Raw genomic sequence first — 16,170 nt, 5'->3', positions numbered from 1 at the left:
ACCAGAAAATACCACAGTTTTGGTTTTCTCTTTTAATTTCCTTCCTAGCTCTCTGAATTTGTTTTGCAGGGATTTTGGTCTGTCTCTTCCAATGTTGTTTGTACCGATGTGGACAACTACTACCGGGTCGTCTCCTGTTCGTTCTAGAAGCTTGTCCACGTTCTCAGTGATGTGCTTGACCGAGGCTCCCGGAAGGCAGCACACTGTTGTAGTAAGGGGGTCCAAACTGCGAATTGAACCATGTTGAGGGTTTTTTTTTTTTTTTTTTTTTTTTTTGAAGTTTAGTTTCTTCTGCAGCTGTCAACCTGCTTTCAATCTGCTTCTAAACTGCTCTGCACTTTTCCACGCCTGTACTTCTCGCTGTCGCTGGGAAGATTGCCTCGTTTAACTGCGTTGTTCTGCTGTGCTGTTGGCTCTTCCCCTCGCCCGTGTCTCAGAACGGCGCTGAATTTGAATCAGCTGCTCCTAGTTTCAGCTTGTTTGTTATCAGAAAAACACACGCAGCTGTTTGACTTTGAGCTGCTGTGTTTCCCCAATGTCCTGTGTTTTCTGATTAAAGCAATTAAAGATGCAATTTCTCCTTACTGCTTCTAAACTGCTCTGCACTTTTCCATGCCTTTACTTCTCCCACTCGCTGTCGCTTCCACACGCTGTTATCTAATATGGATTTGTTAAATTCTCAAAAGTTTCATAATTTTGAGGGGCACAAAGAAAAGATGAAAACGCCAGTATGAAGAAATCTCGATGTCTGTTAAAGAATAAGAGTCCATACAGTATACGCAAAAATGTTTTTTCATCAAAACAGTAAAACACAGCTGCACTGGATATAGGACGGGTCAGGTTGGGTTTAGCCTGCTATTATCACTAGCAGCATTCTCACTGGCTCCCTCTTTTTCTTGTGGTTCATCCCTGTTTTTGTTTTGAAAAAGACTAAAAATGTAAACGGTGACGCTGATTCCTGGTATGAAATGCATAGTTTGATTAGTGTCGACATATGGTGCGGTAAACTATGATCGAGAAAGTTTAAATTTGTATGCATAAATCTCACTATGATAGGAACAAAATGTATGTTTCATTATAAAAATTCAATTTACACCAGACTTGCAGGGTGAATAAGATGGCTTTGTCTGATAGTCTAATAGAAGTCGATTAACAAAATGGTAGTTAGGCAGCATAACAATACCATAACTCTAAAATACATACTATTACAGAATTCTATCTTTACCTTTGCAGAAGAAATGTACTACTAGTAGATGCTTCCAAGCCATTAAACATACAGTATCATTACTGCAGTCAAAATAGTCAAACCCGGTAATGTCTTACTCACAGACTTCCCTGCAGTGACAGTGGCACTTTGACATTGTATTTATATGTAAGACAGTGGCCAAAAATAGGTTTGCAAACCTGCCTTTTACAAGTCTCTCTATATATCACATTAAACCATACAAACAAGCAAATAAACAAAAGATCTTCAACACAAGAAAAAAACAGAACCAATGATAATGCTGGTAATGCTAAAAGAGGTAAGACTAAAAGGGTTTGAAAGCCTAGTGAAGCCATAATGTATTGGTTATATCACTGAAGTAATCTATGGTAATCCTTTCTATTAACGGAAATATAGTGACATCTAGTGGTTATGAGTAATATTTCTTTCTCCATTTGAAGACTGGTAAGCAACACAATCATTGCTATTTTGTGTGCTTTACTGGTTGGTCATTTTTTTAGAAGTTTAACCTTGTAAAACAACAGACAACAGATATATATATTTTTTTCTTTTAAGCACATCAAATTAAGACTTTCCACAATCATTCGTTTTTATGGCTGATGATTAATGGCACCTCTTTTACGATGATGCTAATTAGAATTTTGATGTCCTTTTTAGGCATTTAAATAGGACTACTTCCCCACCAAGGCGAGAGACCTCCTGGTGAATCTGGCTCTTGCTAGACTGGCCATCTACAAGCGTAAGATCACTGGGGAGGGTCTCTTTGACGCGGGGCCATGTTCAGGGCCCTGGTCCGTTCCAGGGTTAATTTGGAGCACGCCCAGGTGGAGTCCGCTGGCTTTTGTCAACCAGAAGGCACTGGGAGGCGTGCACTGTACCACCATCCCTTTTGTTTTGAATATTTAATTTACTGATTTTTTGACCATTTTTTTCAGTTAAATTAGTTAAAAGCCCATCCATTTAGCATCCTTAAACTGAGGATGCTAATTTGAATTCTTCTCTCCAGCCGTCATCTGAAGGCTGGAGTAGTCCTCTACGTTGGACGGTCCCAACTTCTTTAATAGCAAACCAGCAATCAAATAAACAACATCAACTTCCTCTGTCCTGCTATGCAGACTTTTTTTGGTGTATACTATTATTATTATTATTATTATTATTATTATTATTATTATTATTCATGTTAATAACAATGAATCATTTATGTGGTAGCTGCCTGGCCTACTGTACAAGGCAAGTCTACAAAAATGATCCTCTGGAAAAACATTTAGGGTTTAGTGTTTTACATTTTACCAAATACCGACCAAAGCATCACCATTTTCTGTCAATTATTTACGATTAAGATTATCCCCGTTAGGCAGTGTTTAGCTGATGGACAGTAGGCCTATTGCCGCACCTGGTCAGCAATTTAATATAGAGGTGTAAATTATTATTATTATAAGCACGTTATCAGCGTTTTTATATTAATATGCCGGCTAATTTCTCATTACTTAAGCACGCTCTGCTACATTTAGATTTGTCTTATCTTAACAAAGCAACATGGTTGCCAGTTTCTGAACGCCGCACAGAGGTTTCCGAGAACTCTGGCACTTATATTATCAAGACAGATGCGGCAATATTTCTTGTGGCTACTGCGGAATAAAACATTATTAACACGCTTTTCGGATTATGACTTAAATTATATTTGGTGATGGTTATTTGAAAGGTTTGGTAGAAAACATAATTCTACAAACTAACTCCATCTCTCTCTCTTTTTTTTTTTTTTGATGTGGAGGATTGGAAACGCTTGCATTTGTTGTATTTATTATAAAATGGTCGTATAGAGCTGTTTACTGCGCTACCATTATGTCTTCATTAACATACAGACCACTTACAGGCCAGACAAGCAGTTGTGCAGTTGTGTATAAAACATCAGTAATTAATAGTTTTCTTTTAATCCAGTACGGGAGCAGCATGTCTCTCTCTGTCTCTCTCTCTCTCTCTCTCTCTCTCTCTCTCTCTTTGTATACCTCGCCAGACTTTTTCCAAACGTAATGACTATCAGCGTGACGAAATAGCGCGATGTTTGTTTCATCACTCCACAAAAGACCTAAGCCCTAAGCCCTAAGCAGACACATAAATAGATAAATCCGAAATCACATAAATATGCATATTGAAGTAGTATATTATATGTATGAATTTTGTAGGATTTTTATTACATGCAATTGTGCTGTTCTGTGTATTAATGCACATTAATGTTCATTAGATGAGTCTTGTTTCTGCATGTCATTTTTCATTCATGAAACATTTCAAATGATATACATGTATACTTATGTAGACCAGACAATTGCTGGAAAATGATTAACTTAATTATATGGAGGTGGAGTACACATTTCAGCCACTGTATTCATCGCTGCAACACTTAATTAGATCTATACAGAGCAAACTGAACAGCGGCTGGATCTGTCATGGCAATATTCTGGATTTTCCTAAAAGTCCTGGTTACATGAGCAACTTCTGTTGATGGTAAATTGTTGCCCAGTTTGGACATTGTTCTATTTTGCTGACGATACGATGGCAACAAACTCAATACCAACCCATCATATCTGATCATAGTGTCAAATGGTAGAAATGAGATTAATAGATATTTTTATTATTTTCTGGGTTTTTTTTTTTTTTTTTTTTTTTTTTTTTTTTTTTTTTTTTTTTTTGCTGAAAATCGCCTTTTTATGGCATCCTAAGCACAATTATTATTTGAAAAGGGTTATACCAGGAATTTGGGGAACCATTCTCTGGTAAGTAAAATCTTCATTTGATTTCTGCTTTTGAATATAAGTAGGGCAGTTACAAATTGTATTGCCTACATACTCATTCAAATAACACATTATATTCAGAATACACATACAGCTTATGGTGGTATTACAGCAGCTGCAGCAGCCTTTCTTTGAGAGAGTAAACCTTATTCACATGACTAAATAATAATAATAATAATAATAATAATAATAATAATATAAAATAATAATAATAATAATAATAATAATAATAGGTTTTATATCATTATGTTGCCAGGATGTTGGCACCTTGTTGACAAGCATGTCTCTCCTGTGATGCAATTGTATCTTTGTCTTAACAGGGGACAGGTTTAGTTTTGAGGATCCCTAGCTATACTGAAATTAATGGAATCACTTACTGTATGAATTAGAAGTGAGCGTTACCTAATTCTAAAGCACAATTTGATTAATAATATGTTTTCATACTACCAGTGTGCAATTAAGCATATCTAGAAGGCTGCTGAATTTGTATCATCTAAGACACCCTAATGTGCATCACTCAGCAAGTACACTACCTGATAATTACATCTCCCATTGGGCCTGTTTTAAACAGCCTTAATTATGTTCATGCCTTTGGCTTTTTAGTCTTTATCAACAAGGTGCATCATTAAATAATACTTGCCCTCATTAGTTTAGCTGTAGTCCCCCACCAGTTGTGAGCAGTGCCTCTCTTGTTTGACATATAAAACCAAACTCATGAGTAAAAATAATCTCAAAAAATTATCTTCAAAAATGTTGCACTAAAGCACTTATTGTGATTAATGTATACAGTACATTCTAGTGTGTTACAGTTGGAGAATATTATACAAATGCTGACTAGACATAAGGCTTATGGTGGAAACATTGTTTTCCTAAGGGCTGAAAAGTGACTGGCAGTGGGCAATAATGTTATAAAGGGAACCATTTTCCACTGTAACTTGAAATCTAGAGTTAACACCTGTTTTGTTGAACTCTAATTTAGTAAGGGAAATTAGGTCAGTTTCTTATGCACATTGAAACATGTTTTATGTTTGAAGGTAATGGGTGGACATGTAAAACTCTGTGTGTGTTCTGATTTCTATGGGTACAGGGCTATGAAATGGTAGTTGTCAGCAGCACAGTACACAAATAGGGTTATAAATACAGACCGGAGTAATGGACAATAAAGCAATTTATTTTCTGTTGTATACAGGAGAGGTGGGTAACTAAAATGAGCATGTCCTTGAACACTTCTTGGACTGTTCAATTGTTAATACAGGCAATCAATTTTCTGTCTCTTTCCTATTTCAAACTATCAAGAATTATACATTAGCTAAAACTCAGTTAAGGTTCAACTTGAAAGAGTTTTTCCTTCAATGCAAAGTGGTTAGAGGGTTGATTATATGAACTATGCTGTGGTTTGCTGTTGATAGTCCGTATAATCACACGTATAAAGGTGTGTGGGGGGGGGGGGGGGGGGGGGGGGGGGGGGGGGGGGGGGGGAGATAGATAATATATCTCTCTAAATTGTTTGATAACTTAGTTACCCAGCAGCAGCTCTGCCAGCTCTGTATGTAGCAAACCTCCCAGTGCCTGGATTACTACATTAACTTGAATGCTAAAACTGTAAATTCACCTGTTCCACATTTTAGGCATTTCACTAAAAATAACTGTCTTGAAAAAGGATACCATTATATTCACAATTAAACGTTTTGGACAGGCATATTGGGTCTCTATAGCAAAATGTAAATGATATACACACTTTTAAGCTGTGAATTGTGTGTTACTTTATGATTAACAGATTTTGTTTAAATACAAAATTGAGTAAATTGCATCTTGGTGTAAAGACCTTGATAAAACTGGAACTTTGTGTGTTATTGGCTGTTCCATAAAAATTGTCTGACTGTATTTTCAAGCATTTCGCCAGCTACACAATAGTTTGGCAAAGTCAAAGTACAACTTGCATCATATTTTGTGTGTGTGTGTGTGTGTATATATATATATATATATATATATATATATATATATATATATATATATATATATATATATATATATATATATATATATATTTAAAAAACTAGTTATAACTAACATGCTTTTTTTGCCAGTCATTATGATCCAAACATAATAACAAATAACCCCTGGGATGCTTTAATCGTTTTATTATCAGAATAAAGTGCAAATCGCACATTAACACATCTCTTTCCTATATGTGTTTAAAAAAGAAATGCAGGAGAATTGTATCGAGTCGACAAGCATTTTAAAGTTGGCGCAATAGAAAGAAGACTGTAGTGTTATAATGCGAAGAGGTCCCTGCAGACCGGGGGTCTGCTTTTGCCCGGCAGTGTCACCACTGGCAGTAAGCACGAGCTCATATCAAGGCAGGCTGCGCTTTAAATCCAGACCAGCTCTCGGTTCGTCACATGACGCTACTGATCACAGGTTTATTTCCGCGTTCACTGGGATCCTGCAGGACTCAATGAATCCGTAACCGCTGTGCCCTATCTGTTCGTTGGCTTTTACGCACATTCTGGAACTGGGGGTAAATTGGGGTAGAGGCAACATTAGTGCAATTTCTGGAAGTTCTAGATCCACGGTGCATTAGTAATATGCTCACAAGGGTAAAGTGTGCTGTTGCCAATTTTATGGGAGGCATCATGGCTGGCAGCGCCAGTGGTGATCATCTCAGCGGCTCCGAGCTGCCTCTGAAATACCCCTACACGAGACCCGAGTTCCTTGGGCTGTCTCAGGACGAGATAGAGTGCTCCGCAGATCACATCGCCCGACCGATACTGATTCCGAAAGACACCGGGACTCTGCCATGGGCCACGGGTTATGCAGAGTAAGTATTGCATCCATGTTACTGTATCTCCTACTGTAACTGTATGTACCAAACGATTACTTGGATCAACACCTGTGCAATATTGTTAGGTAAATGTATGAAAGACACGCGCATTTTAAAAGGACCAACCTCAGATATTAAATGAAACCGGTCCTATCAAACTAAGCAATTATATGCAGGCGCAAAATGAAGATTAGCCTACCATTGCGGCAAAGCTTCCATTTAAAAAAAAAAAAAAAAACAATAATTCGCTCTTTCAGGCGAATGATATTCTAGATGTGTTTGATGAAATGAAGATCAGAACCGTGTTGACAATGAGATGTCACCCTTTTTCATGTAGACTTGTCTGATTTACTGTGATTAATAAATAACAATCCAAACTGCCATGTTTTATTAGTGAGACCTTTGGACGTTTGAGGGGTAACTCGAGTGCCGGTTACCCCATGCCAGCGAGAGACCTCCTAACAGTGGTAAAGGGGTAGCATTTGAATACAGGTCTGGTGATTATTATTTTTGCAGTGTTAGTCATAAATGAATGGCAGCACCGGGTGAATATTCTGGTGAAGAAATATCCTGTGCGTGTTTTAGCAGACTAATCTGTTATGACGTTTGAGTTGGATTAAGTGCTATCGCCATTCGTGTGTCTTTCGCTGCAATATCTGTTTAAGTATGTTTTCACTTTCAAGTACCCCTCAGGTGTTGCCAGCCAGTACCCCATATTTCAATTTAAAATCCACGCATGCCTTTAAAGCACCGAATGTACGCAGTTTATTTAATCTGGCTAAATATATTCTCCACTTGAAGATTTATGACGTTTGTTTCCCCGAAGCAGAGCGTGCTAGGTCGTGATAAACCATATGTAATCAGCTTTCCTGGTTATGCACCCTATACCCACCAAAATAAAATAAATACTGCAGTACTGAGGCAATACGTTATTGTATTAGCACTTTGGTCAGGTCTGAATAGTGCTACATTGTAAATGGCTAAAAAGAAGTACAAGGAGAATGTGAGTGGATTTGCACTGCAGACAAGTTTCAGATCATTGAGTAATCAAATTACCAGGTCTCTCTCTCCTTCAGATTCAAGAACAGCACCCTCTAACACAATTGTACTTCTTGCTGATTTTGTTAATGTTCCCAACACCACTCCTGCTATTGACCCACAGCCATTAAGCATTTTCTAACCCTAAAACATGCTTGCATCAATGGGGCGTTTTATCTAAATTACAGTATGTCTTTAAGAAAGAAAGGGGCTATTCTTTACAGAAAATGCACATGCCTGTGCTAGACTTCAAAGGTAGTTCTGAATTAAAGTGAACCGCCATAAACACTGTTGCTGTTTATATTTGGAATGTGTGCTCAGTTTTTATTGAGCTCACCTATTATTTTAATAACAGGAAAGTCTTGTTCTGTCTATAGATTTGGTGGTGCAGTACTTTACATGTTAATATGCTGCTTCATAAGTACAGTACTGTGAAATGAAGGTTCTGCCTTTGACAGTGATTTTTGAACCAAGCATTCCTTTTTGAAATAAATTACTTGAATATAGTACCATTAATAGTAATGACCAAAATGACTTAATATGTCATGTAATGCTGTTTGCTGTGTAATTCTGCCTGGTGACTGACTATTGTAGGAAGAGGACTACTGTAAACATGACTAACTTTTCTTATAACAGTGTTGCACGCTGAATTCCCACAGCAATTTTGTAGTTTTCCCATGTATTTCCTTTGGTTTTATTATGCTTTTAACATCATTTATTATGGGTTGCCTTGGTTTTTTTTAATATACTTAACCATACTGTACCTCAAAAGGAAATGTTAAGAACATCTGATTAGAATATGCTGACTTTCATTCTCACTTCATTGCAAAGTTGTACATTTTGATTTGCTGTAGATGTTACCAGTGTATTATTGTTCCTGTTTTTTTTTTTTTTTTTTTTTAGCATGATTTCATTTTTAAGTGTGGTATTTATAGTTTCAAGCCAGCTGAATTAAATGAGTTCATATTTCAACACAGTGAGATGCTCTCCTCTGTCTGTAGCATTCCTTCATAGTTTAAGACAAACTGCAGTTGTTGCCTTTCAATTGTAAATACTGTTTTTGGAAATCACTGTGACATGGCTTCATGGAAAGCATGACTATATATATATATATATATATATATTATATATATATATATATATATATATATATATATATATATATATATATATATATATCTATATATATATATATATATATATATATTATATATAATATATTATCTATATTATATTTTTCCCTGATCAAACACAATTTGAAAAAAATCAGTGTTAATGTTATTTTTAGGCCTGGTTTTCTTTGTCTTTATTTTACTCATTCAAGATGTTAAACTAGTGTAGCCAATGTCCCTCTCAACATCAACACTGGTGTTAACTTTGTAAACATAAACTGCTTCCGAAAAGAGCAACCACAGGGTTTGCCCATAGATAATACAGTAAGGCTTTGTTTTCCAGCTTCCTTACAGTAAATAGGGAAACCGGTTAGATACCTTAATTTAGCCAAAAATTTAAAAGCAAAACTGATGTATAAAGGAAGTTGTGTTGAATTTAGACAGCATTTTTAGTCATATAGCCACCCAGAGAAAGTATGTTTGAGATCTTTGTTTTCTGTGGTATATTCTCATTATCAGGACAACTCTTTAAAACAATATGTTAGACTATAAAAACAGTTGACACACAGTAAGCATGCGTCACAGCATTTTGACTTGCTTGGTTTTGGCACTTGGCCTCTCCTTTCAGGTCACTTGGTGCTGCCTTCAAAAATAAGGTCAATTTAAGGTCAACTTAAAACACAGACTGTAAAGAGAGGTAGGGTTCCATTTCCTGGTACTGATTTAAGGTGGGAATTACCTCCTTATCCAAGCTTGACTTTTGTTTATGGTTGCAAAGATTGTCCTGTCAGTCTAAAGATGATATTTGCAGGTAAATTTAGAGTTTCCTGCCTGAAACGTTGCATAACAAACATTCTTCCGTTCATAAATGGAGGTTGTTGTCGGAGATACTTTGCTGGATTTCAGTAGCTCCAAAGTATCTCCCATTGATTTAAATGTCAACTTTACATTATGTGCCTAATGCAGCTTACTTAACATTATAACAGTAGTTAAAATTCTCTGTAACAAAGTTATCATTCTGACTTGCAGTAAGAGACATTCAATACAGAATTCTCTGCACTAAGCAGATGTATCCTCAGAAGTAATTCAATGATCCATTTTACCCTATGGCAATTAGAATTGAACAAATCTAACCCATACAGTACTTAGTCAATTTGTGGTGCGAAAAAAACGGAAGTATTATTAGTGCTTTAGTTCCATAAGTGCACATTAAGCCCTTTATACATGTACACAATATAACCTTTCCAACCAATCGGAGAGCTCCGTTGCTGTAGACAATGTCACGATGCACTACAGGTTTTCTGTACAGTAAGAATATGAAGTGGAATTGTTTTTCTGCTTAAAACTAGTTCCATCATTAGGGGAACCATGGACACCATAAACGAGAGCATAGTAAAAAGCTAAATTGTATAGATGTATTGAAGTATACAGTACAAGAATAAGAAGCAAAGGGAAGAGAACAAAACTTTTTTTTCTATAAACTAATGCTGTGATTTGTTTTTAAGTGTGCACAGTGAACTTGGAGATGAACATTCCACAGTCTAAAGTAAGTGGCTTGGCAGGCCTCGTCTATAAGAATTCAAGATTATTGGGGCCTACCTTCTGACAAACAAAGTATTGCATAATTCATGTCGGTTAGTAATGATCCACTTTCATTTTTTTTTTCTTTCTTCTGGAAGCTACAGTAATTGGGATCTGTGTGCAGGAAATGCATGCAAGTGGACCCTTAATGGTTAAGCTTGATGTTCAAATGGGGCTCTGTTGGAACTAATTTAATCAGATGTGATGCCTGTTTACAAATCTTCTTATGGTGAACTTGATCTTTATGGAGTGGGTTTTCAGGAAGGCACAAAATAACACTTATATGGGGTTGATTTATCTTTGGTCATAATAAAATGTCAGAAAGTAAAATTGCTTGTTGACGCGTCATTTAAGGGATTTGATCGAGAAAGACCTGTGTAAATTCCCGTCGCCAGAGATTATTTAAGCAGTTTAATTTTACAGTCTTCTTTCAAATATTTATAATTTGTTTGTCATTTGTGAGTGTGTGTATGTGTGTGTGTACGTAAGGCAGGGGTCTCCAACCCTGGTCCTGGAGAGCTACTGTGGCTGCTGGTTTTCGTTTCAACCAATCTCTGTTACTTCATTGAACCAATTGTTGGCTTAATTAGTCAAGATTAACAGGTGTTCCAGATCTTTAGCCACTGATGATGTAAAGACACCTAGAAAACCTGCTGGATATGGGCTCTCCAGGACCAGGGTTGGAGACCTTTGGTGTAAGGCATATAAGCTAGTGTTTTGATTTGCCAGTGATCTGAAAATGATCAATTATTATGAACAAATAAATCAAGTTCTGCCCTACCGTCCCCAGAAAGCTTTTTAAGATGAAAAGCGCTTTCATCAGTGCACACATATTGACTTTTAAGAATGTTATGTTTTGTACAGTTTAAGTAATATGTGTACTGAACCAGGGCTTTCTGGTCATACATTCTGGTGCCTTGTACAGTCTCTTCGCATGACCTGGCATGAGTGGCAGTTTGATAAGAAAAAAAAAAAACAGCCAGAACTAATTTATAAAAAATTTAATCATGTTGAAATGTAGAACAAATATAGACATTGACATTCTCAGTCTTTATACAGCATGCAAGTTATTTTTGGCCCATGTTTCTTTTCAGCTCAGGAGTAGGATTAAGTGTTTGTGCATTCAGTGAAAAGTTCATTACACACCATGAAAATAAATCTGCCATCTGGTGCTAGAACTGATGAAGTGCAATACAGATTGTCAGTCCACACTCTGTAAAGCAGGGAGCTCAATTATGTGGACCTTTTATTTATTGCTTGAGTTCATGCTGTTTTGTTTTTATTATTTTTTTTTTTAAATGTCTTTTCAGATATCACATTTCTCTGCAGTTGCGGTCTCCCCTTGGCGACGTAGCTACACATGACCAAGGATTGTTTGCTGTTCTTTAAACATGTGCGTTTGTCACCCAGAATGACACTAACCCACTAATGCTTCTAGTTTCAACTAACCCCTCAAAACCTTGTGCTCTTTACAGTTCATCCAGCAACACATTAGTTCAGCTGCAAAGCTTAACATTGCACACAATATGCTTACTTAAATTCCCCAAGTTCATAATTATGCATCCACACCATGTGTGTATAGTTATTCAGCCACATTTATCATAAGAAAACTGATTAAACATGGCACTTATATATTTTTATATACAGTATTGTAACATATGGGTCATTCCATGTGAAATCAACACAGACAAACTTCAAGTCTTCAAATTACCTTCATTTTTTTAATGGTATATGCTAAACAGCAGCAGTATATTGATTATACACAGTTTAGATCAATTGTGTTCTACAGTGCTGCTGATACAGTAGCGGGATATAGCATCAATAGATTATCCTTGTGTTTTGGTTAACACAATTGTGATACTATTGGCAATCAGTATATGTGAATCATCTACCATACAGCTCTCACATGTGCTGCCCATCGTGACACCTGCAGGGCTAGACTTTTTAGTCCAAAAGTCAGTAGCTTGCCTACATCCGTTTAAGAGTTTCTAAGTGTAATGAAGCAATTGGCTTGGCTATAAGATCGGGCGATGGCCACTTGCCATCTGGTTTTCTGAGCTGTTGTGGGGAATCGCTGTGGTGAGGGAACGTAACTGGACATTGTAAACAGGGGAGAAATAACTGGCCACTGTAAATTAAAGTATAATTTAAAGGGAGTAAATAGAAAGAGAGACAATGTTTATATTCTGAGTTAAATGATCCAAGTTAGCTCTAATCGTGGACTACTGAATGTGTGGTTGGTTTCAAAGTGCCCTATTAGCACTAATCTTGGATTACTTGCCTAAGATAACATCCATGATTAGTGCTAATTGGGATCTTTGAAATCCACCCCTAATGTTACCTAGGGATTACAGTAGGGTTATCTCGCAATAAATAGGCTTTCAGAAAAATAAAAAATAAATTAAGTTGAAACCCAGTAATATTATTTGTGTGCTTTTACATTGGTTAATAGAAAGTGACAGCATTGTGAAAAGGCATGGGGCTGAAGAATTTAACACTCCTATACTGTACAACCTTTCTGTGTTTAAACAGATCTGCATTGGGTGTGGCTGCATGGAAATGTCATCTTGTTGGTGTGTGGAATACAGAGTTGAACGTTTAACAAACTGATTTTAATTAGCTTGCACTGTACTTTTAAGAGCATGTTATGCAATGCTGAAGGTAGCAGGTTTTCCATTTGTGGCTCCATAGCTGCAGAATATTGACATGCAGTAAGTGGGTTAAATATCCTGTCAGATGGCACATTGAGTGAATCTGCTTTGTTGTGATTCAAGGGATGCTTTGTTTTTATACACAAGCACACCCATGCTGAGAACCCCTTCTGTACAGTACACAGATTCTTATTTTTAGTTTTTTCCTGAAAATTTTACCAATAAAATCTGTTAGTATTGGTAGATACATTTTTATAAATAATCACACAAATTGATTTTATGGGCTGCCTGTTTAAGTACAAGATTTGTATTGGAATGTACAATATGCACAAGCATGTGCATGCCTGCGTATTTACTGTACAATCATCATTCTTAATACTGGTTAGCTTCACTAGCGTTCCACAATATTAGCAGCTTAGTAAATTGCATTTTTATCTGCCCCCCCCCTATTTTCCAGGCAGATTTTCCAGTAATATTAATATGCATACTTTAGGTTTTAGCAACATCAATTATCAATTAACGGGAGAACTTAATTCGCTTCCTCTTGTGATCCATAACCTTGTCCTGTTCCATCACAAATCAAAAATTATAAAGTGGAACTTGCAGTACTCTTGAAATAACCTATTCCAGGTAAAATTTAGCACTTTCCAAAATATGTATTCAAATAGATTTTGATTACCCCTTCTTCTTCTTCTTCTTCTTCTTCTTCTTCTTCTTCTTCTTATTGTTATTATATTTTGTAATATTTAGTTGTATTCATACTAGCAAGTTAAAGCCATTCTACACTAGCACATGGACTCTAGGTTCCTCTGCTTTAAATGGCCACACTAATGTTAGTCAGGTCTGCATTTGGAGCATTAAATGTAATTCCTTTTAAATGACTTTCTACGGTTAGGCCATGTAATTCTCTATGATTGTCAGCTATGGGATGTGGAAGTGCATTGCCTTCAGTGAAAACATAACTTGCAATAATGATGTTTCTAACACATTTATGACTAAACTATCCTTCATATCTAGCATCTTCACACTCCTGTTGCAGTTTAGCCTTGCTTTTACTAAAGTTTTATAGCTTCTATATTCTTCAGTCTTTCAGTAGGCTTTACTATTTGCTATTCTTACCATGGAAAAAGGGTAGCAACCAAGCCAGAGCTTCTTACACAGCCTCTAATAACAGTCAGAGCTTCTTACACAGCCTCTAATAACAGTCAGAGCTTCTCACACAGCTTCTAATAACAGTCAGAGCTTCTTACACAGCCTCTAATAACACAGGCAGAGCTTCTTACACAGCTTCTAATAACACAGGCAGAGCTTCTTACACAGCCTCTAATAACACAGTCAGAGCTTCTTACACAGCATCTAATAACACAGGCAGAGCTTCTTACACAGCCTCTAATAACAGTCAGAGCTTCTTACACAGCCTCTAATAACACAGTCAGAGCTTCTTACACAGCCTCTAATAACACAGTCAGAGCTTCTTACACAGCCTCTAATAACACACAGCCTCTAATAACAGAGCTTCTTACACAGCCTCTAATAACACAGGCAGAGCTTCTTACACAGCCTCTAATAACACAGGCAGAGCTTCTTACACAGCCTCTAATAACACAGGCAGAGCTTCTTACACAGCCTCTAATAACACAGTCAGAGCTTCTTACACAGCCTCTAATAACACAGTCAGAGCTTCTTACACAGCCTCTAATAACACAGTCAGAGCTTCTTACACAGCCTCTAATAACACAGTCAGAGCTTCTTACACAGCCTCTAATAACACAGTCAGAGCTTCTTACACAGCCTCTAATAACACAGTCAGAGCTTCTTACACAGCATCTAATAACACAGTCAGAGCACACAGCCTCTAATAACACAGAGAGCTTCTTACACAGCCTCTAATAACACAGTCAGAGCTTCTTACACAGCCTCTAATAACACAGTCAGAGCTTCTCTCTAATAACACAGTCAGAGCTTCTTACACAGCATCTAATAACACAGTCAGAGCTTCTTACACAGCCTCTAATAACACAGTCAGAGCACACAGCCTCTAATAACACAGAGCTTCTTACACAGCCTCTAATAACACAGGCAGAGCTTCTTACACAGCATCTAATAACACAGTCAGAGCTTCTTACACAGCATAACAGCAGAGCTTCTTACACAGCCTCTAATAACACAGTCAGAGCTTCTTACACAGCCTCTAATAACACAGTCAGAGCCTCTTACACAGCATCTAATAACACAGGTAGAGCCTCTTACACAGCCTCTAATAACACAGTCAGAGCTTCTTACACAGCCTCTAATAACACAGTCAGAGCTTCTTACACAGCCTCTAATAACACAGTCAGAGCTTCTTACACAGCCTCTAATAACACAGGCTTCTTACACAGCCTCTAATAACACAGCAGAGCTTCTTACACAGCCTCTAATAACAGTCAGAGCTTCTTACACAGCCTCTAATAACACAGTCAGAGCTTCTTACACAGCCTCTAATAACACAGTCAGAGCTTCTTACACAGCCTCTCTAATAACACAGTCAGAGCTTCTCTTACACAGCAATAACACAGTCAGAGCTTCTTACACAGCCTCTAATAACAGTCAGAGCTTCTTACACAGCCTCTAATAACACAGTCAGAGCTTCTTACACAGCCTCTAATAACACAGTCAGAGCTTCTTACACAGCCTCTAATAACACAGTCAGAGCTTCTTACACAGCCTCTAATAACACAGTCAGAGCTTCTTACACAGCCTCTAATAACACAGTCAGAGCTTCTTACACAGCCTCTAATAACACAGTCAGAGCTTCTTACACAGCCTCTAATAACACAGTCAGAGCTTCTTACACAGCCTCTAATAACACAGTCAGAGCTTCTTACACAGCCTCTAATAACACAGTCAGAGCTTCTTACACAGCCTCTAATAACACAGGCAGAGCTTCTTACACAGCCTCTAATAACAC

At 37.1% G+C, this 16,170-nt stretch overlaps 1 protein-coding gene across 1 annotated transcript in view; it reads left to right on the top strand.

Moving 5' to 3' along the window:
* The first annotated feature begins 6,450 nt into the window (after window positions 1-6,450).
* Window positions 6,451-16,170, top strand: part of LOC121319997 (protein phosphatase 1H-like) — a 33,565-nt gene continuing 23,845 nt past the window's right edge. Inside the window, exon 1 of the mRNA XM_041258055.1 lies at window positions 6,451-6,835. Coding sequence (XP_041113989.1) covers window positions 6,603-6,835 — 233 coding nt within the window. The 5' untranslated portion in view covers window positions 6,451-6,602. The remainder of the gene's footprint in view (window positions 6,836-16,170) is intronic.

Source organism: Polyodon spathula, chromosome 8, assembly GCF_017654505.1.
Source record: "Polyodon spathula isolate WHYD16114869_AA chromosome 8, ASM1765450v1, whole genome shotgun sequence".
In the NCBI taxonomy this organism is placed as follows: Eukaryota; Metazoa; Chordata; class Actinopteri; order Acipenseriformes; family Polyodontidae; genus Polyodon; species Polyodon spathula.
The sequence above is the reverse complement of the archived record's forward strand: the minus strand, read 5'-3'. Positions and strand labels throughout refer to the sequence as shown.